A 27,242-nucleotide genomic window follows, 5' to 3' on the forward strand; every position below is an offset into this window, starting at 1 on the left:
TAGAAGGTATTTTGCTGACATGGTTTTGGTCCACATTTCCCCTTTGAGGGAAGAGTCATTGCAAATCAATGCAAAGTTATTATTACTGATCATCTTTATCCTATTATGAATATTCTATCCAGATGGCAGTGGTCTCTTCCAGGATGACCCACCCCTTTCCATAGGGCATGAGGACTCACTGAATGATTTGATAAATTTGAAAATTATTTAAATCACATGCTATGGCCTTCACATGCACCAGATCTCAACCCAATTGAACCCATTGGAGTGGAAGAATTCAAGTGGCCTGAACAGAGCTCTAACCTCAACCCCACTGAACACCTATAGGATGAATTAGAACCACTGACTGTATGCCAGACCTCCTCCCCCAGCATCAGTGCCTGACTTCACTAATACTCTTGTTGCTGAATGAGCACAAATACTCACAGCCACACTCCAAAATCTAGTGGAAAGACTTCCCAGAAGAATGGAGTTTATTATAACAGCAAAGAGAGGACTAAATCTGAATGTAATCTTCAATAGCACATATGGGTGTTACTGGTCAGGTGTCCACATACTTTTGGCCATATAGTGTATGTTACTTTAGCACCAAGACACAAATTGACTTCTAATGACGCTCTAATGTAAGTCAGCCTAGATAGAAAAGCAGGATTGACAAAAACAGCCTTTATTACAGCTGATGCCTGTCAGAATAAGGCCTTATAAATGTTCATAGTTATGTCAGTTGTTTTGAACGACTTATAGATGTCATATAGCCCTGAGTATGTAAAGTATTTCCATTCCTTTCTTAATACGTAACAGTACTTTTGACAGCCTTTTTTTTTTTTTGAATATCAGCTTCACCAAAAAGCTCAGAGGTCCAAATGTCTACACGAGATCAGATTAGCTAATAGGAGACAGAACTCCTGTCGGTCATCCTGTTACCATGTGATCCCTAATTGTAAAATATCAGACCTTATTTAAAGTATGTTCAGAAAAAAACTGCATGGGAATTCTGAGTAATTATTGTTTTTACATTTTAAGTGAATTCTGAACATGATAAATAATTCTGTTGTTAAACTCAGCTCTGGATTTCACAATGAATGTTTATTTACTCTACATCTAAATAGAGTAATAGTTCAGCAGAAGCTGTGCACGTCATTTCCTGCCAGACTGATGTCTTTTTAATGATACAGTCATGTTAATACACGAAACCATGAGTCAGTATTATACTAGATTAGGATCTCAAATGTATTGTTGCATGCTTAACATCCATCTGAATGAGAATAGTGCACATAATTACTCTACATTAAACACAGTAGCAAAATGATTTGGCTCTTCTGGCCTTGTAGGCATGTGTTCTTTGTGGCGATGGCAGAAGAGAAGTCAGATTCTTGTGTACTTTGTTCTACACAGAGGAAGTGAGTGTATGTCTGAGCTGCACAGATCTGTGGGGAGATATGACGATGCTGCTCGCTACCACATGCTGCAGCTCATCTCAGGTATAGAAGGTGCCAGACTGTAACTGTTACAAGAGAGAGGAGAGAAAATACCACAGAAATGTTCAACAAAGAGTTTCTAAACTGTACTAACATTACTTTCATTGCATAAGTTATGCTTCATATATTTTCATTTGTTACTTATATTATGCAAATAACTGATCTTGATTCAAATCAAATTTTAGTGTTGTATTAGCTCTGTGAGGTATCATGATAGACATTTTGACAATCAAATCAGACTTTAGCTATGTTTATTTGCTTTGTTTGTATGATGTTCATAAACTAAAGAAAGTTCTATGTGCCCTCTGCTGACCAGAACCATTCCCTACAGCTACACAGTGACTGGGAAAAGCTAAATTAAAATCATGTGGGAGCCAGTGAGCATTTTTTTCCATAGTGAGAAAGAAGCCTGAGAAAGCCTTTTCTTAGCTTCATTTGAGAGTCATTTTGAATTAAAGTGGCAACCAAATGAATAAATCTAATTCACATATGGGTGACAAATAAAATGAAAAAACAACATAAAGTGTTTTAGTAATATTTCATCATAGGGTAATAGCTTTGTATTTATATGCAGTAAATCCTCCATGTAAGGTGATAAGTGAATCCAAACCATGGCAGCAAATTACCTCCCACTGCATAACAGAGCCACTTGTTTTCCTTTGATTTGTCTGTGAATTGTGAATTGTAATGTGCTAGAACATGCAGTATATGTGAAACACCTTAGATAATGTGGTGAGAAACAGAGAGAAGAACTTCTTTTCAGTTTGGTTGTTTGCAATCTACATACTTTATGCATTACACTTCAGCTTGCTCCTGTGGGGGAACACTTTAGGTTTCCATATAAAACCCTACAAACAGATAAATATTTGGATAGTATACTGCTTCACGTATGAGTCACTTTTAATAAAAATCATCTGACAAGTGATTAGTGTTGTAATGATGTCTACTCTAATACTTACATGTGCTAAAACATATATGTGAAGTACCTTCAAAAAGAGTTAGTGATGGATTCTTTCAGTTTAGTCCTTTGTGAATACACAGACTACTGTAAAAGGAATAACAACGCACACGCTTTCTGTGATTTATTCTTTCACCCTCTGAAAACATTCACTGTCACCCAGTGAGAAATGAACCATCTAAACAATATAACATTAACATAAACTGAGATTTTACAAGCTATAGCAGCAAATATTAACAAATCTGCTCCCTTACTCTGACTTTCATCATCTTCAAGAAGAGTAAAGCTCATGGAGTGTTTGTTTGAAGCACACAACAATTTAAATTTATATTAATACCCACAGTCCTCTAGGTGGCGCACTGAAAATATTTACCACTAAAACAGGACATGGCACATGCTCAAACTTCACTCCTCCAAGTAAAAAGAGTCATTTTAATCTAATTTAATGTGTTTAGTAGTGTATTTAACACACCATGAGTGTTCTTAGTTAGATCATTCCCAATATTCTTAAATCTTGCTTATTCTGTTGCTCAGACAAGTGACAGTATAATGACTGCTTTTAATAACTAGCAGTTTTATAACACTGTACATTTACATACTGTTAATACTGTACATTCTGCCATGCTCATCCATTCCTTTGCCAAACTGTAATCAATATACATTCTTATTTTGTATATGTAGACGTTTAATTTACCTAATGTAAATAACAAAAAATTGACAAAGTGGGAGGGGTTGATGTCACAGAGCACAACAACCTGAGGTAAGCATTTTAATAGTTAAAAGATCTTGTGCTAAAATGTTATTTATGTAATGGTAGGGTGTGCTGTTATAGGAAAATAATCAATGACAGGGTGGTGTAATGCGCCACGACACATAGCAGAGTTACCGTTACCACCCTGAAGTGGATTATTTTCCTATAACAGAGATGTTGTATGACCTGCCTTGGGCTTTCTCATCTGTCACTGCATATAAGCTGCAACTAAATGTATGAAGAAATTGTTTAAAATGTAAAACATTACCACTAATGTATTTGTACAGCTTTGTTTAAAATCTTTTGTATTTAGCTTACAGTAATCAACATTGTTGTCTAGTAGTTAACATGAACCACAATTTGAAATAACATTAAGTGCTCCTACTTACTCTCACCAGCCACTTAATTAGGAACGCCATACTAATTCCTACTCCATACTAATACTTTTCCTTTGATATTCTGGTCCCTGACTGATATGATTGCATAAAATATCTGCTGCAGATTTGTCAACTACACATTCATATATATATATATATATATATACTGATCAGCCATAACATTATGACTACCTGCCTAATATTGTGTTGGTCTCCCTTTTGCTGCCAAAACAGCCCTGACCCATCGAGGCATGGACTCCCCTAGATCCCTGAAGGTGTGCTGTGGTATCTGGCACAAAGACATTAACAGCAGATCCTTTAAGTACTGTAAGTTGCGAGGTGGGGCCTCCATCGGACTTGATGGCCAGCACACCCCACAGATGTTTGATTGGATTGAGATCTAGGGAATTTGGAGGCCAAGTCAACACCTTGAACTCTTTGTCATGTTCCTTGAACCATTCCTGAACAATTTTTGCAGTGTGTCAGGGCGCATTATCCTGCCAAAAGAGGTCACTTCCATTAGGGAATACCATTGCCATGAAGGGGTGTACCTGGTCTGCAACAATGTTTAGGTAGGTGGTATGTGTCAAAATAGCATCCACATGAATGCCAGGACCCAAAGTTTCCCAGCAGAATATTGCCCAGAGCATCACACTGCCTCCGCCAGCTTGCGTTCTTCCCATAGTGCATGCTGGTGCCATCTCTTCCCCAGGTAAACAATGCACAGGCACCTGGCCTTCCACATGATGTAAAAGAAAATGTGATTTATCGGACCAGGCCACCTTCTTCCATTGCTCCTTGGTCCAGTTCTGATGCTCACCTGTCCATTGTAGGCACTTTTGGCAGTGGACAGAGGTCAGCATGGGCACTCTGACAGATCTGTGGCTACACAGCCCCATACGCAGCAAGCTGCGATGCACTGTGTGTTATGACACCTTTCTATCATAGCCAGCTTTAACTTTTCAGCAATTTGTGCTACAATAGCTCTTCTGTGGGATCAGAACAGATGGACTAGCCTTCACTCCCCACGCGCATCAGTGACCCTTGGGTGTCCATGACCATGTCGCTAGTTCACCAGTTGTCCTTCCTTGGACCACTTTTGGTAGGTACTAACCACTGCATACCAGGAACACCCCACAAGACCTGCCATTTTAAAGATGCTCTGACCCAGTCATCTAGCCATCACAATTTGGCCGTTGTCAAAGTCTCTCTAATCCTTACGCTTGCCCATTTTTCCTGTTTTCAACTCATCAACTTTGAGAACCGACTGGTCACTTGCTGCCTAATATATCTCAACCCTTGACAGGTGCTATTGTAACGAGATAATCAATATTATTCACTTCACCTGTCAGTGGTCATAATGTTATGGCTGATCGGTGTATAAAACTCACACACTCACTGAGCATTATTAACACCTGTACACCTACTCATTCATGCAATTATGTAATCAGCCAATCATTTGGCAGCAGTGCAATGCATAAAATCCTGCAGATAGGGGCCAGCAGCTTCGGGTAATGTTCACATCAACCATTAGAATGGGGGAGAAAATGTGATCTCAGTAACTGTGGCATGATTGTTGGTGCTAGACAAACTGGTTTGAGTATTTCTAAACTGCTGATCTCCTGGGATTTTAATAAGCACAACATTTTCACAAGAGTCACGTTAACACATTAACAAGAGTCTCTAGAGTTCACAGTCCAGTGAGTGGCAGTTCTGCAGACAAAAGCTCCTGAGAATGGCCAATGTATGTGTGTGTGTGTATATATATATATATATTATATATATTATTATATATATTCTAATAAGTTTTAGTGCTGGAGGCGTTTAATTTAATGCCTATTACTGTTATTATTGTGCAATTTTTTGGGTGAAGAAACAATACCATATTAAATATTAACTGCAATGTTAATATAGCAGTTGTAATGTAAATGTTCACAATATTTTAATGTTTTAACCAAAGAGATGCTTGGGATCTTCTCTTAGAGGAGTACTGCCTTGAATTTCATCTGTGTGTACAAAGTATGAATGTTTTTCTTCTGCCTTATTTCAGCGTTAAGCTGTTTAGAGGGCATTAAATCATGTCCATTTAAAATATCTCTAAATTAAATAGTATATTAAATGATGTATTTATTATATAAAGGCTTCTAGCTCTTTTTACTTTTATAATTGATTATCAATGTAATGGAAAAGCATTGGTTCATTGGCTAATTAAGCAAACTAATCCTATCAGCCAAAGGGAAAAGGTTCAGATAGGCATGAAATTGCATTCACCTTGTGTGCCCTAATTACAGCCACCAGCACCATATCACCATATGTTCCTTTCAGGGCTGTTTTTATGTCATGTATGGAGGACAGTGATTTCATTTAATGCTTCATATCTCTCTATGGCTAATATGGATTTATCTTTTAGCCAATTAAGCCATTTTGTTGTGTTTATCAGAATTAAAGTAATAATTAATTAATTACCAAAACATTTTAAAACAATTCTACCTCATTTAGATAAGCAGATGGTAGAAATTGCTTATAAAACATTGACTGATGATTGACTATATGTTACTGTTTAGAGCAAACCTCTAGAAATAATTGTGGTGTCCTAAATAATTCAAAACAGTTATGGTTATCTACTGAAACTTGTCTTAAACCAAAATGGTTACATCAGAAGTTAATTTGTCTAACAAATTAACAAAGACAATAATTGTGTCTTAGTATTAACAGCTATTGTGCGTTCTCTAGAAAGTAGATTTTAAGGCAGTCACATATACTTTATTAAGGATTCATGTTTATCACTCCTTCACGACATCTGTTGGTGAAAATATGACTTGCAAAATCCAAAGTATATTACACAAAAAAACAGTCCTTCTCACTTTCCTTTTTTAAAGGAATTAAATCCTTATCCATTGCACTAATCTGTGCACATATGCCATGAAACTGTTTGGCAGCAAACCCAGCACACAGGCTTGTCCCTGCTTATACAGGACATATGGCTTTTTCCTGTATGGTGTAGCTACTCGTTCCAGACAAGGTGGTCACGTGATAAAGGTAAACACAAGGCTGTTCAGCACGTCTGCCCCAGACCTTTTAGACAAGACATGTAGCAGCTGGCCATCCATGCCAATCTGCAATCAATGACTCAGACTGGTGGATGGGGTTTACATGCCTAATTGAACAGCACAATTACTTATCTGGTACAAAATATCCAGACAGCATCAGCTTATATGGCTTGACCTTTCATCACTGGCTCATCTGGGGCATGAATTATTGAGAAATGTGGGGTGAATTTATGTTCTGGAAAATGAAGTATAGTAAGTATTTTTGACATCTAGATAAATTTGTGCTTATTAGAATACTAGCTCACAATGAGAAAATGCAATATTTTAAATTAATGCTTAAAATATATAGCATGTACAAACACTTTACATACACTACTAGTTATGACATGCTAGATTCTAATATATTTTACCTCATCTTAAAGACATTTTAATTTAGGTTTATTGAAATGTGTTCACCATTTACAAATGTAAAGAGTAATGTATTTAATGTATAAATTTATTCCTTAACCAAAATGTAGTTTTAATACAAAGTTTTTACTTAAAATGAGTAGTTTACTTACATAAAATTAAATTGTTCCCTTAAAAAAGTAGCTTAAGAGAAGCAGTGAGGAGCTTGTCCTATTTGGGAACTTTGAAAAGCCATCTTTGGTGAAGCTCCATCATGAAGCTGGTTGAGAAGATGAAAAAAATCTGCAAACATTCATCAGCAATCCTATTATAAGTCTTTAAAATATAAAATAGATCTTAATGTCTTCATTGCTATTCTAAAATATAGAAAATAGTAAAGAAGAAGAAAATGTTTTATGAACTGGTAGTGTTTGTGCAGTAGATATAAAGATCTGAGATGTTTTATTCAGTACAGATCAGAACAGTTTGAAAAATTGTTGATTGTGTCTCATGAACCTGTCATAAATCAAATCCTTGCGGTCTATATACCTTCCTAACAGATGGAAACAGACAGGAAACAAACATTTCTGTCTGGCTTAATTCCTCTGAGACATCTATATCAATTATTTATTTGACATATTGGACAGCTTCCTGTCTGTCACAATCACTAATACATGTCTCATAGTGTGTCTCAATTAGATGGTCAAGCAAGAAAACTGTTAAATATTTAAACACATTGATCTCAGAGATCTCAGTGAAAAATACATAAATGGAAAAAGCTTGCAGATTCAATCTGGTGATAAAATACCCAGTACAGTACAATTACTGTTATTTGTATCACATAAATAATGGGGTAACATAATTAAAATGAGTGAAGTGTGTTTAGATTTCAGGAATTGGAACATCATATTAATTATTGAGAACGTCACTGTTTACGTCACTGTTTACTTACGCTTAATTTTTATAATGATACCACAATTATGGACTGCCAGTAGACCCTGTCTGCTTTTTTGTTTATGTACTAAGGCTGGCGAAATCCAACCATGTCCTTCTTGGAAGACAAGAAAATTATATTCCATAGATGCTCAGGAATCAATTCAAGTTAATTAAGCAGTTCTCACTCATTGACCCCCAGTGAGTTAAACTGTCCTGGCCAGATGGTAAGTTTTCTGTATTTCTGTTTGCTTTGGAGAAGCTTAACACTGATAGGCCTGCCAAAGTTCATTTGAATGTCATTAAAGTTTGAGTGAATGGAGTTGGGTGAGGGTGGGGTGTATGTGTGTGTGTGTGTGCATTAGTGTTGCTGTCCAGTGTGTGTGTGCATGTGTGGTTTGAGGAGTAATAAAGTTTGGATGGGGCAGTAGGATGGGGCTCCACCTGCTGCCACCTGTCAATACTCAAGTCCTATATAAGCATCTTTCCTCTTCAGGGAAAAACAGAGCTGGGCTTGGTGCTCACACAATAACCTGGACCTGTGTAACAGAACAAGACCACAGCAAGAACTGATTTTTAAAATATCTCTTAACAAATAGATGTTTATCTCCATCACTGAAGGACCGTAGTATCGCATTTGGACATACAACAGAAAAGATGAAGCCTTGCACACCAACCTGTGTGGATTTGAGTTCTGAGTGTGATCCCAGAGACCTAGAGAAGTTTCAGAGTGTGGTACGGAAGAGGGTTGCAGCCAACGCCCGAGAGAGGAAGAGGATGCAGGGCTTGAATACAGCTTTCGACCAACTGCGCAAAGTGGTTCCTCAGTGGGGTCAGGACAAGAAACTTTCAAAGTATGAAACCTTGCAGATGGCTCTGAGCTACATCATGGCCCTCAACCGCATCCTGAGTGATTCTAGTAGAAACAGCACTCCTCACAGGCAATGGTTGGACCTGCAGTATGACAGCTTGCAGTCAGAGAGCTACCCCTGCATCGTGAGATACAGCTCACCCACTGAAAACGAGCACATGTACACCTCCTTCTCCTGCCATTACGAGGATTTCCAAGTCCTGACTTAGAGGATTTCCAAGTCCGTGCTGGAGTGTTAACTTCTATCTCCTATTCTGTATATACAGGACACAGTAAATACATTTGTATTACAATTATTTTTATGTATTAGACTATATTTTATATTGATTACCTTTGAATAGCTTGGTACAAAATTATTCTAGCCATATAGCATTTATTTCTGAAAGTAATTTCAATAAAAAAAATGCTTTATTATGGTTATTAATTAATTGTGTAGTGAGTAGTCTTGGTTCTCTCAGCCAAACACTCAAAACTTGTATTGCTTTGTATCAAATCATTCAATTAAAGTGTGGAAGCTTAGTTAAAGCTTAGTGTACAATAATATCTGTAAATGTCTTCTTAATTTTTTTGTTCTTTTTGTAAGTTTGGGTTTATTGTAAACTGTGGCTTGTCAGCAAACAGCAGACAGTTTAGAGCATGTTTATTTAGCCAAATATACAGTCTAGCAGTAGCAACTTTCATTGTATATCAATTTCTAGTACATCAGTGTGAGAATAAACTTAATAAATTCAGCTCCTTATGTTTTTTGCTTATTTTAGACATGGATCAGCACACAATAAATTGTTCATGACAACAAGATCTATTGTTGCTCTTCTTATTTACATAGAAATAAAATAAATTGTATAGAAATATACGTTTTGCATTTAAGAACAATTTGATTATTGATTTGATTTATTGTGTTTATAAGATTTATATTGTAAGTATTGCATTATTTTGCATAAAATATTTAAATAGGTTTAAATAAAGAGGTAATGTTTTTATAGTTCCAGATTTACTGCAGTAAATCTAAGAGATGTCAGATGTGTGTATGTCTGCTCTAGTGTGCTCATTGCCCAGATAAAGGCCTGGTCATTTCACCAGACCCTGGTGTGTCATTAGATAAGGCGGCTCCAAGTAAACATGTCTCTGCTGTTTCCTCAGAGAAAGTATAAATCATGTTTATAGCAAAACACATGACGTCAAATCAAAAGGCCCTGATCAGATCATCAGATCATTTTGCTTGCAGTATTTGGGCTTTTTATGCACAATAGTCTACTCAGCTGTGATCATATAGCCTACAAGATGCCAAAATTAAGGTGGAATTTAATGTTTACATGGGCCCAGAACAAGACCAGGATAAATATTTTTTAGTCAGGCCAGGCTGGATCAATAATGGACATCTATACAAGAGGGTCACAGAGGAGTGGCCCAGTGAAACAGAGTATACAGGGCTCCAAGCCCTTAAAAAGCCCTTAAAAAGCTTGGACAATTGTGCAAGAGATGCAGAGGGCCCAGAAACCCATAGATGTCTGGTCAGTTGGTGCTCGCTGGGTATAGGTGGTGTACTGTACTGCTGTCTTTGTGTTTCACATGGTCTTCAGATGACTTGTGGAACCGAGATGGAACGCAGTTGTCAGCCCTAAGACTGGGGTTTCCCTACTGGCTGGGGTTTTCATCCTTAGGACTGCTGATCTAAAATCATATTAAACTTTAGGATGACCCAAAAAGATGAACCGGTTCCAGGTCAGCACTCTAAATCCCAAATTAATATAAGCATTATAAGACTTTTCATGCTTTTTTTTTAAACTACTTATTCCTAAAATGAGGATAAGTATAATTGAAAATTACCATATATGTGATGCAGGTGGGATTTGATGCTGAAGTAAAAGAGAGACATGTCCTATGCCTATGCCATACTAAGTTAACATATAAGAAATGTAAAGTGTGTAATTACTAATTAGATAAGTCTTATTACTAATTATTATTAGAAATGTGAATGTTAGTTTAAATAACTGAACATTGTCTCTGTTACTTGTTAAAACTTGTTAAAACTGTGTACATGGCCTACTTTATGAATAAAGTGTGTTAATATGAATGGTGGTTTGGTAATTTAAGGGTAGAAGTAAGGATTTGAATTTCAATTCAGAAATTGTTAATAAACATCAAATATACAACAATGCATAATTCTGGTTGGAATTTGAGTCCTTGGCTTGTGTACAAATATTTTGTGGCCAAGGGTTCAGAATTCAACCAGAATTGTGCAATATTATTTATTTGAGGTCCATTAAAAATTTCTAGTCAAATATTTTGTCTCCAAAAATTATAGGTCTTCCTTTTAGCACAATTGGACTCAAGAAAGGTTTCTGTGACCAAAAAGCACATGGGTGTTTGTTGACTTTAACAAATTAGGTGAAGTAAATGAATTGAACTAAAATGGGGCACAACCACTGATATGCCAGATCCTACAAGCACTCTTGATTGGAGAGAGAAAATTAAGCTCTTTGTTGTTCAGTGACTGTGTGTAATATGGCTGTTTACAACAGTGAGGCTTGAGCAGCTTGGTCTCAGGTCAAGACGCACAGACAAACACACAGAAAGCAAATACGCCACTACTAATCACTGTATTCCATCAGTCATAGTACCACTTGTGTTATCACTGCAACAATTATCAAGATGAGAAAAAAAAAACAGCCTCTCATCTTTTGAAGTCATTATGCAGTCATCAAACATGGCTGACACAGTGTTTCCTGTGTAACATAACATATATTTTTTCCATGGTTAAGAGGACTTCAGCTGTGTTAGTGTGTTGTATGTAATATGGCCATGTGTACAAAAATGTTTGTCATATGAAAATACATTTGTTGTTTGTTAGGATTATTCTATTGTTCATACGCTACACGCTTCACAGATTTTCAGAAACAGAAGCTTGCCGTCATTGGTGGGGCAGATGTAATTATAATCAGTTTGCCGCACACATAGTGTTTCTATATAATGTATTCATTATCATATCTATTGTCTTGGCATTGAGAGCCAGTGAGTAATGTGTTAATGCTTCACTTTGACAGTGCTAAAAGGAAAACATGAGGTTAAACGCTTAATTAATATTAGATGTATTAGGTATATCTACAATTCTTATTTCTTTTTCCTGGACAACTAACGTTCTATGTATTTTTGTACTAAAACACAGATGTAAGTGGCCATCTACATTTTCAGCGTTTGCTCCATACTATTATAAGAAGCCATTACAGTGTTTTTGTGTTATTCTACGTCACATTACAAAAAAATAAATAAAAACACCCCGGATGTCTCAGTTCCATCAATGGACCTTTTTTGTTTAGATGAACAATAGAGTCCAGCCTCCTCTTTCAAAACCAATAGCATCTTCTCTGACTGCCGTCTAGGGAGAAGGTATAAAAACAGGTGGTACCTATCTCCGACCAACAGATCGCTTCTCATATCTATGAAAACCACTGACTTACACAGTGCACCTCAGTAACCAGCATGCAGCACGTAAACGGCAGGGCAGAGAGTCACCTGAGCAGTCAGGTAGAGTGTGAACTAGAGAGTGTAGGGAAACGAGCGTGGGTGAACCAGGCATACTGTGGCACCCCTCCACTGGTAAGGCACTCCGTCAACACTGTCTACAACGTTCCTTCCCATTTTGGTACACCTAACCCCTACCAGGCCGAGGCCACGGTGCTAAATCAACAGCAGGAGAAGAAGAAATCTGGATGCTGCTCTGCTTTCCTTAAAGGTAAATGTGTTCTGACAATCTGTTGTCCAATCTGTTTTGTGTATCAGCTTTAATACATTGTACCTCTGAAAACAATTTTCTGAAAAGTTAACTATTTTAAAATCTTTTTTCACTTTTCAATATTAAAGATTTCTCAAGATAGTTGAAATTGTGTTGAATTATCAATTTGCTATACTGTGGGAAAATAATTCTGATTTGACAGGACTATGGGGAACGACACTGACAAAGGACACAACAAAAAATCAAGAGCTCTTTCTCAAAACAACTCTCAGAGAGTTATTTATCTACATTCTTTTCCTAGTGGACATATGTTTATGTAAGTATGAAGGTTTTGAATATTTTTCACAGCAGTAACCATATATATGTTTTAGCATGAATGGTTAGAGAGCTGAAAAATACTCATAAATCCATAAATCCGTAAAGTGTATTATATTTTAGTATATTTAAATTTGCCTCAGGTATTACCTGTTTCAGAGGTTTTAACGGGATTACGATGAAATGTGCGTGATAAATTTGTACAGTGATGTCTGTCTTATGAATAGGGAATATTTATGCAATAAGGAACATAAATGCAAAGGGAATAATTCAAGAACGTCATTGGAATCAACAGCCTGTCTAGTGACCAGTGTTTTACTAATCCCCTAGTTTATTTGTCCTATTATCTATAGTAATCAGCCTTAGCCTAAGTGCCCATTATAAAACGTCAACCCCACCCCTGGTTTACACAGACCATTGTCTAGAGGAAACATTAATACTGAAAGGAATACATGCTGGGCTCTGCTGTCTTCTACTGATAAGCCATTTAGTCTTTGTATAGTTGGATGTACATTGTTTAAGGGAGCTATTTGTGTCCTCCTGTGTCCTCGTTCCTCAAACAAATCACCCTCCCCTAATTGAGGTCTTTAGATTTTATGATGTGTCCATAGCAAAAGAATGATTCTTGATTGAAACACCCAGCTATGATGGATCTTGTGTGTGTTAGAGTGAATAATACAGATAGCACAATGCCAGTGAAACTGATTATTAATAATCATGTTGCCTTTCAGTGACCTATGGCATGACCAGCTCAACCACCTTCTACTACACTAAAGTTATGAGTGATTTGTTTGTGAATTCATTTGAGTCTATTGGCAGCATGGATGATTTTTGGACAGTGAGTAGTTCCTTATTATCCTATATATATATACATACATACATCATACAGGATATATATATATATATATATATATATATATATATATATATATATATATATATATATATATATTACACACACACAAACACACACACACACACACATTACTGTGCAAAAGTCTTAGGCACAAGCAAAGAAATGCCTTCAAAAATGATGAAATATTAAATGTTTCTACATTTGAAAAAAAATACTATAATGAGCAGTTAACAGTAATAAATGAAAGTCAATATTTGATGTGATGACCCTCTAAAAAAAATAAAATAAAATTAGTGGTCTCAGGTACAATGTGTGCAGTTTTATAAGGAAATGAGCTGTAAGTTTTACGGATCATGTTGCAGAAGCAGCCACAGTTCTTCTAGAGACTTTGTCTGTTGCACATGCTTCTTATTTTTGCAAAACCCAGCAGCCTTCATTATGTTTTTTGTTTGAAAAGTGTCTCTTACATAATATGCTGCTTTCTTTTCTGACATACAAACATTTTTCATCAAATCATGGATATCATATGTATAAGCATAACTTTGAAAGAAATGTGTCAAATTAGGGACATTCAAGTAATTTTAAAAATAGGAAAATAATATACAGTAATATACAGTTCAGTAAAAATGGACATTACTAGGTCGATTTGTGATAATTTGAGCATTAAATGAATGGAGTTTACTGATGAACCCTCTCTAAAAGTATAAGATTTCACAACAAATTCATTAAAAATCCTTTTTGTCTTCATGTCCTTAGTATGCAGAAGGTCCATTGATGGATGGCCTTTACTGGACCACATGGTACAATGACCAGCCTCTTGACACTGGGTCACACTCCTTCATTTACTACGAGAACATGCTCCTGGGAGTCCCTCGTATGCGACAGATAAAAGTCAAAAACAATTCATGCAAGGTGCCAGCAGACTTTCGCACTGAAATCACTGACTGCTTTGATGTGTACAATGAGAAGAAAGAAGATGAGAGTGCGTTTGGACTTGTCAATGGATCAGCGTGAGTGAAGCCTCATACCTGTTCACTGTTGATTGTACTTGTATACTTAACAGTGGTCACATTCATTTTGAAATAAACAGTAAGCAATTCTCACATTGTTTACAAGTCAACAATATATAAAAGTATCTGATTAGCTGTCTGTGAAGTCAGGCTGCTGCTCTACTTTTACGTTAGACAGCTACTGCTTAAGCCAGTTGACATCATTTCATATTGCTCAGAATTCACTAAATTTTGTGATTTTATTTCCTTCAGCTGGAAGTACCACACAGAAATTGAGATGAAAGGGTCAAATCACTGGGGTTTGCTGGCCACATACACTGGAGCAGGGTACTATCAGGACCTTGCCTTGACCAAAAACGAAAGTGTTATTATCCTGGCAGAACTCAAAGAAAACCTGTGGCTGGACCATGGAACCAGGGCTGTTTTCATTGATTTTTCCACATACAATGCCAATATCAATCTCTTCTGTGTTATAAGGTACTAAATATTGTATAACATTATGCATAGATTAATGCATTATGCAATCATTCAGCATGAATGTCTTGTTGACGTGATAAAATATCACTCTGTTTCTCAGGTTGGTGGTTGAGTTCCCCGCCACTGGTGGAGCAATACCTTCATACCAGATCCGGACAGTTAAGCTGATTCGGTACGTTACCTCATGGGATTACTTCATCATCGGCTGTGAGATGGTCTTCTGTGTGTTCATCCTTTACTACATTGTGGAGGAGATACTGGAGGTCCGCATACACAAGTGCTCGTATTTCACCAGCATCTGGAACATTCTGGATGTGATAGTGTTACTGGTAAGGTGACGATTTTTCATGGCAAGTTATATAGTTATATCAGTCAATCATACTGCCCCTACTTTTTCTTTGAAAAATAGGCTAGTAGAATGTTTTATGTTTTGTATTTTTTCCCAGCTTGCTGTTGTTGCAATCATCTTCAATGTATTCCGGACTATCAAAGTAAACAAACTACTTGGAAGCTTACTACAAGACCCTAGCATCTATGCAGATTTTGAATTTCTGGCATTTTGGCAAACTCAGTACAACAACATGAATGCTGTAAACTTGTTTTTTGCTTGGATCAAGGTAAAACCTTATCACAGTTCCTAAACTGCACGTAATACACTTTTTTAAAATCAATATATAATGCAAAATGGATGAGACTAACTGCAATCCTGTGGCGCTCTTCATCCCTATAGATATTCAAATACATCAGTTTCAATAAGACGATGTCACAGCTGTCCTCCACGCTGGCACGCTGTGCCACAGACATCCTGGGGTTTGCCGTCATGTTCTTCATTGTGTTTTTTGCCTATGCCCAGCTGGGCTATCTTCTGTTTGGTACTCAGGTTGAATCATTCAGCACATTCCAAAAATGCATGTAAGTACTTTTTTCACAGTTGATACTCTAGTTATAGTAGTTGATAGATTTATTTAACTTTAAAAATTATATAGTATTACATAAAGTTTCAATGGCCTGCAGTTTCACCCAGTTTCGGATCATCCTTGGAGACTTTGACTACGACGGCATAGACAGAGCAAACAGAATCCTGGGGCCGATATATTTTTTCACTTATGTGTTCTTTGTCTTCTTTGTGTTACTGGTAAGTCCTCCAATCTTAAATACAAATGTGTCTATCAGTTTAAACAAACCACAAGCATGACTTTCTTCCAACCAACCTGGATTGTGTCCACTGAACAGAACATGTTTCTGGCCATCATCAATGACACGTACTCTGAGGTCAAGGAGGAGCTCGCCTCCCACGACGATGACCTCCATATTACAGACATTTTCAAACAGGTGAAGCTAGCTAAACAAACATCGCCATTTGTTTTTATAGAAAAACACAAGCTAAATACATGTATACTGTATGAGTGATTTCACTGAACACTGTTAATTTCAGACTGTGATGAAGCTGAAATTCAAAAAGGACAGGATCTCAGATGTTCAGAAGGCCTTAGATGGGTCAAAAGACTTGGAGTTTAGGGACTTCAGAGAAACACTAAAAGAGTATGTCACATTTTTTATTAATTGACCAACAAACCAGGAAGGAATGAGGCACAGATATTAATGCTGCTTGTTTATCCACTCAGAATGGGTCATGATGATAATGATATCTCTGAAGCTTTCTCCAAATATGATAAGGATGGCAATCAGATTCTAGACCGTGAAGAGCAGGAGAAAATGAAAAGAGAGCTGGAGGAAAAAAGGGTTTGGAACTTTTTATCCCTATAGTGTTTTCCCTTAAAATGTTAGTGTTTCCATTAATGTGTTTTACCATTACAACGAGTGAAAGATGTATGTTTATTTTACCAGAATGCACTCAATGCAGAGCTTCGTAACCTTACGCATGGAAATAAAGCAGAAGACAACGAGGAGACAAACTCAAGCTCAGTGAATCAGCAAGAGTTTCAGATGTAGGCTATGTATTCATACAGCACCCACTAATCACTGGATCAATAATGAAAACAAATCAGGGACCAAGCATTTTCTTGCAGAATAATTTGAATATTATTTAAACTTTATACATTATTATATTCATTGCATTCACAATGTAAGTGATTATGTGTAAGTGTTTAACTGTGAAGTGCATGCAAAAAAAAAAAAAAAAAAAACTTTTAAGGCTTAGTAGTTTTTAAAGAAAACATTATCACATGGGAATCAGTATTGGGGGTATCAGTATTAGAAAAGAAAAAGTGTTTTTATTAAAATATAAAAATAAAATTAATTTTGTACTCCATTTTTAAAATTATTTTTCTCAGCATGATTTTTTAAAAAAAAAAAAAAACTTATATAATAAATTAAATGTATTATAAAATGGTTTAGAATTATAAATTATCAATACTTTTTTAAAAATGCAACACTACTCTATTGCTGCCAGTTTGTGAGCAAACCTACAGGTATACTGTGATACCTATCGTGTATCATAGAAATGTCAGATTTGTGATATGATCAATTTTTACATCACCCACCGGTACCTGTACCATAGTGCTCAGACAGGATTCCATCATTGTATTCTTTCTATTGTACTGCTGCACCTGTTCTAAAGGCCATTACTGCTCTTATTTAGGTTGGTTAAACAAGTGGCTGAATTGGAAGGTGCTCTAGCCATCACAATATCCAAGATTGACATGGTCATGGAAAAACTGGGATTGCAGGACACTGCAAAAGCAAACAAAAAACAAAGCAATGGAAAAACACCTGTCAACCAGAAATGAGGTGAGGATCAGGTTTAACCTTGTTTAACCGCATGAAACTTTATTCTACGCACACAAGGTTTTGACGTCTTATTCTAACTGTACCCATCACCCCCAAACGACCTTTTGTTATAGTTTTGTTTGTTATTGTTCTAATTACAGCAAGAGGGGCGAACATCTGGAAGGCAATGTTATGGAAAACCCAGCGCGAGTTCCCATCTTGGTCATTGGCTGCTCGGTTGAGAAATGAAGGAATTAATTATCAAATATAGCCTGGCCCACGGTCACAGAGAACATTAACTCTACATGTCACTGAAGCAAACATGACCAAAATGCCTACAACCTTATTGGCTAGTAAACTATAAGAGACTAGGAAAACTACACCTATTATAGAAAATCTTACTCTCGCATCCAGAAATATAGGCTAGATGACCATGGTAAATATTATTCTAGAAATAAACTTGACATCTTAGCAACTGATGCATGTATTAGTACCTTTACGCAAACATTTCATCACAGGAGCAGGAAGACATCAACCTGGAGAAATCACACTCTGTTACTCACTTCAGTGTGGATGTCACAGATTGTGCGTTTTATGTCCTGTATCTTTGCTGTATTGTGAAACTAGAGTGCTTGTCATTCACTTAGATAATTATAACTAATTACTAACCTCACCGCTTTGTGACAGACATGAAAGTGAGTTTAATAAATTCTGTATGGCAGCTCAAGGGTCTGTACTAGGGGTCGCGAAAGAGTTTAAATTCTAAGAGAACAAGACAGCCACTGCTGTGCCCTTGAGCAAAAGCCACAAATTTTCAGATGTCTGTCTTGACTGTAAATTTGGATAAAGGAATTTTCCCAATGAATTAAGACAAAGACCCCAATTTATATGAGATTAAAGAATTTAGGTATAGAGACAACATTAAGTCATAGATTCTGTACTCTGGCTTCACCTTTTGGCTAGAAAGTGAAAACAGATTTAATTAATATTTAATAATCATATTCTTGTGTGTGAAGTGTGTAACTTTGCTAATGCTGATGGTTAACTGGAAAAATAAGCCTATTAAAAAAGCTTTTACTGTATTACATGTAATTAACTGTAGGCATATTTGAACTTATTTATAATGTGCTGATCTTGAATTGTGAATGTAAAATTGCTTGAACCTCAAACACTTCATGCTTGATATTACATGTTAGCTGCAAACTCTCAGCAATTGAAGTTTTTTAATATTAATAATTTTCTAACAGTAAAGTTATACTTGCCTCTAAAAGTATAAGAACAATATAAATGTTATTTTAAGCCCAGAATAAAAAACATACATTAATGTATTCCTAGTCCAATGGTTCATTTATTGAGACTCATTTAGACTTAAAATTATCAAATGCTAGACTGCATTCAAACATTTTACCTATTACATTCGGTTCCTGAAGCAACCTCAACAAATGTGATTTGAAACATGCATTTCAAATCTACAAAGTCCCCCCCAAAAAATCCCCAAATCTCATTTGTCTGGCTACTAGAGAAAATGGCACGCAAAACTGCAAATGGAGAAAATCTACTTTAGGGACTAAAGTCAACAATACAGCTCTCTACAAGGGTCTCAGATCAGTAAAACTGAGTGACTGAAAATTAAGGCTTCTTTGTAACACTGAGTGAATTCAGCATGTCAGCCACACGGACGTGTGTCTATCAAGAGCAGTGCAGTTTCTGCTCTATCCAGAAATAAAGAAGGGATGCACAGAAAACCCTTTTCCATACCCAGTTATCAAAGGTTATTTACATAATCAGACAGAGTGACCCTTTCTTTAAAGTGAACGAGCTTTCACTGTCGGTAAAACATAGTAAAAAGATAACATCATACACGCTGTATCAAACTCTAGAATTCTGAGAGAAATGAGGAGCTAATGTGAATTAAATATACACAACTGCACATAGAAATTCATTTACACTTCAACATTTACAAGACACAGGTTCAACGAACCCCAAAAAGTGCCTTTACTTACATGTGTTTACTGTGTCAGAATGCTTGTTTGCTTCTTTAGGTACAAAATTTGAAGTCCATTGTGTGACTAACAAGCAAACACATCAGCTATTTGGAAGGGGAGAAATGAAACAGTTTAAAATGCATTGTGTTTAGATCATGTACAGCGTTTTGCAATGTACCTGTGCACTTCCTGTAATTGGCAATAAGCAAATATATTGTTGAATACAGATGGAGGGGGAAATGTACAGTTTATTATTATGTCCGACTCCATTAAAACAATGAAAATAAATTTCGCAAATAAATTCAGTTTCCTGCTGAAGGCGTTCTATAATCAAAATTTGCTTCTTTGCACTTAAACCCTGATTCAGGTCAGTTCTGAATGTTTTCCGGGAAAAAGTCAATGACTTCTATTAGTCTCTTTATTCCCTCCTCACACGAGGAAGAGGGTTCCCACAAAGTGACTCAGATGTTGGACAGTGATGATGAACAAATCACTGTGTCTGGTAGCCAGCCATGCCAAAGTTAGCCTGGTTCATCACAGGGCCAGGCTGTGCCTGAGAGGGCTGAGTCCCAAAGCCTCCCACCCAGGCAGGAGACTGTGATTGTCTGGAAGAAGAAAGCAAGTGAGGAAGTGTGGTTTTCAAATGCCCTAGCAGATAAGTTTAAAAATAATAATAATAATAAAAGTATGTTTTTTGTATGATTTTGGCATTCTCTGAAGAGTAGCTGCCAGCATGGTGACCTTGTTTGACAAATGTAAGAATTTTAGAACATTAATTAATCATCAATTTAACAAAGTATAACCACTGCATTTATGCCCGTTAGTGTAGAACACATTATCTAAGCTTTTGTACATATATTGTAGCCACAGTCAAATCACTTACAGGGCAATGCATAGTGACGCATACTTAGAAACTTCTGCATTATCTATACTCATTTACAATAAGACTCAAAACGCAACCAACTTACTCCACTCCAAATCCCTGCTGATTCCATGTCTGTCCATACATTCCATAGGATGGTACTTGCCATCCATTTGTCATGTATTGGCCATACTGCTGAGGATTTCCATACATCTGATTCCAGTGGCCCCACTGTCCATAATCCACCTGCTGGAAATAACCAACCTTCAGCAAAAGGCCTTACTCTTTATTCAACTCATTTTTCAAATATTTGGATTTAAGAGCTTAAATGGTAGTTAGCATTCCCATTTAAAAATCTTAAAATAAAGAATTATAAAATGATGCACACTTGTTCTGTGACAGGCTGGACAGTTTTTGCCATATCAGGTGACTCTTTGCCCCAGTAGCACTTAACAATATGGCCTTCAATGGTTGTTCCATTCACTGACACAATGGCATGGGCAGCACTTTCATGAGAAGAGAACCTGTGGATAAAAGACAGATCCACAATAAGCAAACAAACCTTACAGTATATACGTGGGTTTAAGGTTGAAGCCACTATTGGAAGCACATGGCCTTGCTGTATATCTCAGCTAAGCTTTAACAGTCATACAGCTTCAGTATTTTGTACACTGTTCTGGCCACTAGCTCTAAAATGTTGAACGCTGTAATCTGACTGGCTCTCCACACTTATACTATGCCCTAGAATTCAGGGTGACACAACACCAAAACACAATGAGTGATTTGGACCAAAGATATATTGACTGGACTGAAAAATATCATGTTTTTATAAGTTAAAGAGTTTTGTATGAAGCAGTCAGTGGTGAGTAAAATGAGTTAATCTCACTTGTTTGTCAATAGGCTAAGGAAAGTGTCTATGCTTGGTTATGTTCCACGTAGGGAAAAGTGGCTCTTTCTGTGAAAGCAGGTGGATAATGGCCACATCTCTTGATAAAATGTACTTAATAGCAAAACTAGCTGTATGTTCTGCAAGTCTGACATATAACAAGTATAATGGTTCTAGTATAATACACAACTTTAAACGCATTTCATCTTTTATCTTAGTTTTGGAATGCCACAGAGGGGGAGAGAGGTATAAAAACATCGACACAGTGTTGGGAGTATAAAGAAAGTCACCTTTCAGTTTCCTCTTTCCCTCTAACGATTACTGTATTTGCGCTTCTATACTCAAATTTGCTACCGAAAATGTTAAAAATAAAATAAAATTTTTTTTAAAAAGCACCGACAAGGGTACTTCTGCACATATCGCGGTGGTAAAGCAATAAATCTGCCAAGTCTAGAGCCAGTAACATCAGCTCCCTTAATAACTTCTTTGGCGCCACCTAATGGAAGAGCAGTGTAGCTATACATCATCAAAGCTTGGAATATGACTGGAATGCAGCCTAATTACTTTAAAGAAATTTCTTGTTTTATTTTACATGTTAATTCCTGGAAATTACACTCAACAATATTACAGTTGCAAGTCAAATGACACACAATGCTGGTTACAGAACTGATGTCTACAATACACACAAAAACACAAGAGATCAAGTTATTGTCAAATTAATGATGGCTGAATTTCCCAAAAAGCTGTCTGTGTGAGAAAATGCCTACAAATCATTTAAATTTAGGGGAAAAAGTGAAAAATGTACAGAACTGCTCTTAGGACCTACCTGATAAAAGAATAGCCCTTTTCTGGGAAAACTCTTATTTCCATTATTTGCCCAAAAGGTGAAAATGTCTGTCGCATAAGGTGGTCTGTCATAGAACAACGCAAATTATATGATGAATATGTAATATCAACTCCACAAAACAAACAGAATGTTAGACTTAATAGTGTTAACACCATGTCTGACTTACCCGAGAGCCCTGACTGGATGCCACCACAGTACACAGTGCAGTTCTGAGGACTTGACTGGTTCACAACATCTTCATATCTCAGCTGCTTTGGGCTGGCTAAGGTTTCCAAAGAAAAATTATTTAAACTGAGTAAAAGTGACAATTTCTGAAACCTGGCCAACAATTAATACACTATATGGACAAAAGTTTGTGGACACCTGCCCAATCACACCCACTTGGGTTTTTGAACATCCCATTCCAGATATAGTCCCCCTTTGCAGTAATAATAACCTCTGCTCTTCTGGGAAGGCTTTCCACTACATTTTGAAGTATGGCTGTGGGGATTTGCTCATTCAGCAACAAGAGCATTACTGAGATCAGACACTGATGTCGGGTGAGGAGGCCTGGCACACAGCCACCATTCCAATTCATCCCAACGGTGTTTAGTGGGGTTGAGGTCAGGGCTCTCTGAAGGCCATTCAAGTTCTTCCACTCCAGCCTTAGCAAAACATGTCTTCATGGAACTTTCTTTGTGCACAGTGACACTGTCATGCTGGAACAGGTTTGGGCCCTTTAGTTTCACTGAAGAGAGATCTTAATGCTACAGCATACAAAGACATTCTAGACAATTGTGTGCTTCCACGTTTGTGGCAACAGTTTAGGGAAGGCTCACATGTGGGTGTGATGGCCAGGTGATCACAAACTTTTGGTCATATATTATATATACTTAATTCAAATACTCATTATGAGAAAGAACAAAGACAGAATGGTGAATGATTTAAAACCCAGTACCACAAATCTAATCTTGGTGAAGACAGTTAAGTACTTTCTCATTCCATCAACTCAGCTCTTATGACCTGTCAAAGAAAACATCAAACTACACAGTACTGGGCTCCTCCAGCACCAGGTTCTACCTACTGACTGCTATGACAACCAGAAGACATAACGGATTTACTTACTGTCTTGAGTATTCTTAGGGGCTGGGGGCTTCCGAGTGGCCCAGTTGGTCCGAATCTGCCGTCCTCCTAACCACTGGCCGCCCATGTGTACTATGGCATTCTCCGCATCCTACCAATAACAAAAAAACAAGCTAGAACTATGCATTCTTAAAATAAGGAAGGGAAATGAAAGTCACAGGAAAAACTGCTAGCCTTTCATCACTGCCTTTCTACAATTTAAAGCCCCTGCTTTTGTTATTAAATATTAATAAGATTAGAATGGATGGAACCATCAAGAGACTAAAGGCTCTAAAGGTCAAACACATTTAGCTAATTACCATTTCGATGCAATGCGCATTATTAAATGACTGTTTAAATTTGAATAAAACTTAAAATGGGTCATAATAAATATAATAAACAGAAATAGAAATAACCTTCACTTTGTGTTCCTGAGCTGGAGCCTTACCAGTTTGTTATAGAAGGACACAAATCCATACCCCTTTGATTTCCCTGTTGTCATATCCTTCACCACACGAGCATCCCTGAAAGAATACGATAGACCAGAGATGTCAGTTCACTTCCAATCAGCCAGCATGGTAAAGAAATGAAAGGAACCATATACACACACACACACAGCACTGTGAAGCATTTTTACAGTACCCTAAATAAACGAATAAATTAGTTACACTACCAATTCTCTGCATCTTCTCACTATAGGTATACTATCAAGAAGATAAGTTCATGCAACCTACAATACATTGGTTTATAAAGCTCTTGCTCAGTCAAGGTTTTCATAATAAAGTGATCCTGGAGTTACACACAAGGCTTTACACTTTTATAACAGTAAAAATAAGAAAACCACTACAAATTATTTCTTTACCATGCAATCCTAATTTCTGTTGCTGTCTCTAATCCTACCAGCAGAGTTATACAGAAATATCAAAAGTGGAAAAAAAGGAATTAAACGGCATACATGGCCTGTTAACAGATTTCTTTATTTTTCCTGGTCAATTCTTTACCACCAATATGGAGTATGGGAAGCTGCAAATTTCGAAAAATTGACATTTTCAGAATTTTAAGAGAATCAATCTATCAAAACAACTAGGCAAACCACAAAATACAACACTTTTACAAGTTCAAGAAATATTGGAGGATTGTTAAAACACTACACTACTTCAGTGTTAATACAAAAATATTGCAGTATATAAATATAAAAAAGGTAAAGAGTAAATAGAAAAAATCTACATCTGAGTTCCCAGTGTGCACAGTTCCTTGCTGTTAGCCTTCAAGCTCCTGTCCAATCCTATGAGCATTTCTGTAAAATAACCAGAGTGCTATTAACTAACACTCACAGCTAAAAAAGAATCTGAAAAAAGTTCAGCTTTATAGTAACAATTTTACACCAAATATTGAACTGCTTTAAAAGTGAACAGTCAGATTTACTTACCATTTCTTCAATTTAATCAGGAATGTGTAGTGGTGCAGATAATATTTTTAAAGAACACCTTCAAAACATGGCTCTAGACACAGTACTTCCTAAAAAGTCCTAAGAACCTAACCTTTGTAATGTTTTGGGAACTGAAGAACGTGTATGGATTTACAAGTGCTTTTGTGCAATACTGAAAGACCTGCAGAGGTGGTTCTACAGATCGTGCAGTCACGCATATGAATTTAATTCCATTTAAATTTTAGGAATCCACCCTAACAATTTCATGTCACTCCTACAACACATGGCAAAAGCAATCAGCTGCTTCTCCCTCCAATCTGCCTTTGCCATTCTTTACCAAGTATAGTTCAAAAAAGGTATGCTGATACATAAACTAGTCTAACGAGTCATTAGATAAATTATACGAACGATTTCGTATAAACCTCAGTGGCACAAAGCACGAAACTTCTTAATACTTACGAGATTTTCCCAAAGGGAGCAAATGCAGCTCTGATATCATCAGTGGTGATCTCAGGACTCAGATCTCCCACAAAAACATGGAAATGATCTGCAAGAAAAAAGATTTGTTATCCAGATACACTAAAAACATTTACTGTTCCGGCTGCATCAAAAAACATAGGAAATGATTCATACTGAATATGACTCATACTCAAATATTTAAAAATGACTCATAAGAGATAAATATTTAATCACATCCTTAATTCAGGACACAATGTTTACAAAATAAAAGCCAACTTACTGGATGTGTCTTTCTTCTGACTGCTTGGAGTTGTTGCCCAATTCACCTTGACTTCCTGCAAATGGTTTAGACAAAACAGTACTCTCAAATAAGGCAATCACACACTATCAATGTCTTGGTTCACACAGCAGAAGCACAGGTGAAGATGTACCTTTCCTAGAATCTTCCTTCCGTTCATCGCTGCTAGAGCAGCTGCAGCATCTCTGTGCTCATAGAACTCCACAAAACAATATGGGTCATTGCTTGTGTGCTGCAATATAGAAAATCCAACATTATCCAACTGCAGAGAAGAAACAGCAGGAAAGCGTATGATTAATCAGACAGATGTGACAAAACTGCAATCATTAAAACTGTTACATTTTCCCAGACAAGCCTAGTTGCCTGTATGGAGTTTTGGATTTTCAGTGTAGTCATTATAAAACTATAAACTACTACATTACATAACATAGTATAACTGAGGTTTTAATAATTTTATCCCCCATTTTTTAATCACTCATTCTTATTTATTTGCATTCCTTATATATAAACAAGTCACACATTACTAATCCAAAATAAAAGTGTCCTATATTTTTTGCTGCATATTATATTTCTTTAGGCCAACATACCGGATTCCATATTAATAATCCAACATACGTCACTGACTGGGTTTTATGGTGGGCAAAATGCTCAAAAACAAATAACCACACAACTTTCCCAGCTTGGTAAGCTTCAGGAGAAGTCTAGATTTCTATTTTTCCAACACCATAGTGAATTCTTACCTCTGTTATCATTTTACAACTTTTACAAGGACCAATCTGGGTGAACAGTTGAAGGATTAAGTTCTCTGTAACATCCCTAGACAGGTTTCCCACGTAACTGTAAAAACAAAACAGAATTCCAGGGAGATCCTTAAACCTCAAGTCACCACACACAATCACAGACACATGCAGAAAGCTACAAGATTCTGAGTATATAGGGGAGGAGGAAAGCTGATTTTTTTTTTCTCCCCCTCTGATTATTTGCCTTAGACACTTAACTCAAGAGGGCCTTGTTTTTAAAGCAAAAAAGCAGAGGCACTTTTGTCCTGTTTGTGTGTTTACAAACCCTACTACCTTACACTGCAAATGAACAAAAAGCTGAAAATAAATAAATAAATAATAATAAAAATAATAATCTGCAGTATAGTCTGGCAAGCTTATACAGGTTTTCACATTTTAAACAAGATAAAAAAAATATATATATAAAAGGCAACGAAGTAGATTGTACTGTACATTATGGGTAGATCAATCTGGTAATAAAGGGAGTAGTGATATATAAGAACACCACACACTGTATGTAGTGTATAATTATCGTTATTTTGCAAACGCGTTTGCAAGAAAGCCGAGAACTCCAAATTTCCAGCTGCAGAAATTAAACAATAACTCTGAGAACAAACTGTGATAATCTGAGGGTGAAACGTCTAGAAGGACATGAGGCATTGTTGTGGAA

At 36.6% G+C, this 27,242-nt stretch overlaps 3 protein-coding genes across 9 annotated transcripts in view; 2 read left to right on the forward strand and 1 right to left on the reverse strand.

Annotated features, from left to right (window-relative positions):
* The first annotated feature begins 6,710 nt into the window (after window positions 1-6,710).
* Window positions 6,711-9,601, forward strand: atoh7 (atonal bHLH transcription factor 7). The gene is made up of 3 exons (XM_026943879.3): window positions 6,711-6,866; window positions 8,028-8,161; window positions 8,431-9,601. Exon 3 carries the CDS (start codon window positions 8,592-8,594, stop codon window positions 9,012-9,014), a length of 423 nt encoding a protein of 140 aa, XP_026799680.1. The 5' UTR covers window positions 6,711-6,866; window positions 8,028-8,161; window positions 8,431-8,591; the 3' UTR covers window positions 9,015-9,601.
* A 2,637-nt stretch (window positions 9,602-12,238) lies between these two features.
* On the forward strand, window positions 12,239-19,109 carry pkd2l1 (polycystic kidney disease 2-like 1). Its single transcript, XM_026938675.3, has 15 exons — window positions 12,239-12,538; window positions 12,741-12,854; window positions 13,585-13,691; window positions 14,466-14,719; window positions 14,972-15,196; window positions 15,297-15,525; window positions 15,643-15,813; window positions 15,927-16,108; window positions 16,211-16,331; window positions 16,430-16,528; window positions 16,632-16,738; window positions 16,822-16,939; window positions 17,045-17,145; window positions 17,799-17,947; window positions 18,088-19,109. The coding sequence occupies exons 1-14, from the start codon at window positions 12,286-12,288 to the stop codon at window positions 17,944-17,946; spliced, it is 2,229 nt and encodes a 742-aa protein (XP_026794476.3). The 5' UTR covers window positions 12,239-12,285; the 3' UTR covers window position 17,947; window positions 18,088-19,109.
* Window positions 19,110-19,254: 145 nt separating this feature from the next.
* The window catches only part of tial1 (TIA1 cytotoxic granule-associated RNA binding protein-like 1), an 8,724-nt gene continuing 736 nt past the window's right edge, over window positions 19,255-27,242 (reverse strand). For 2 of the 7 annotated variants that reach the window (XM_026938689.3, XM_026938725.3), the window contains exons 2-12: window positions 26,534-26,630; window positions 25,927-26,055; window positions 25,776-25,830; window positions 25,496-25,583; window positions 24,056-24,131; window positions 23,611-23,719; window positions 22,673-22,768; window positions 22,486-22,570; window positions 21,162-21,297; window positions 20,880-21,022; window positions 19,255-20,516 (exon numbers count right to left, since the gene is read on the reverse strand). In XM_026938689.3, coding sequence (XP_026794490.1) covers window positions 20,402-20,516; window positions 20,880-21,022; window positions 21,162-21,297; window positions 22,486-22,570; window positions 22,673-22,768; window positions 23,611-23,719; window positions 24,056-24,131; window positions 25,496-25,583; window positions 25,776-25,830; window positions 25,927-26,055; window positions 26,534-26,630 — 1,129 coding nt within the window. In that variant the 3' untranslated portion in view covers window positions 19,255-20,401. Of the gene's footprint in view, window positions 20,517-20,879; window positions 21,023-21,161; window positions 21,298-22,485; window positions 22,571-22,672; window positions 22,769-23,610; window positions 23,720-24,055; window positions 24,132-24,562; window positions 24,631-24,834; window positions 24,905-25,495; window positions 25,584-25,775; window positions 25,831-25,926; window positions 26,056-26,533; window positions 26,631-27,242 lie in introns of those variants that run through there. The other 5 variants (XM_026938707.3, XM_026938733.3, XM_026938716.3 and 2 more) reach the window with 4 other exon arrangements.

Source organism: Pangasianodon hypophthalmus, chromosome 3 (assembly GCF_027358585.1).
Source record: "Pangasianodon hypophthalmus isolate fPanHyp1 chromosome 3, fPanHyp1.pri, whole genome shotgun sequence".
NCBI classification, from domain to species: domain Eukaryota; kingdom Metazoa; phylum Chordata; class Actinopteri; order Siluriformes; family Pangasiidae; genus Pangasianodon; species Pangasianodon hypophthalmus.

What these genes read in the sequence shown, in the direction of transcription:
- atoh7 (XM_026943879.3), top strand. Translation starts at nt 8,592, where the DNA reads ATGAAGCCTTGCACACCAACCTGTGTGGATTTGAGTTCTGAGTGTGAT.
- pkd2l1 (XM_026938675.3), top strand. Translation starts at nt 12,286, where the DNA reads ATGCAGCACGTAAACGGCAGGGCAGAGAGTCACCTGAGCAGTCAGGTA. An exon ending in CCTAGTGGACATATGTTTAT is followed by an intron (nt 12,855 to 13,584) that starts GTAAGTATGAAG and finishes GTTGCCTTTCAG; the next exon opens with TGACCTATGGCATGACCAGC. An exon ending in TTGTCTTCTTTGTGTTACTG is followed by an intron (nt 16,332 to 16,429) that starts GTAAGTCCTCCA and finishes TCCACTGAACAG; the next exon opens with AACATGTTTCTGGCCATCAT.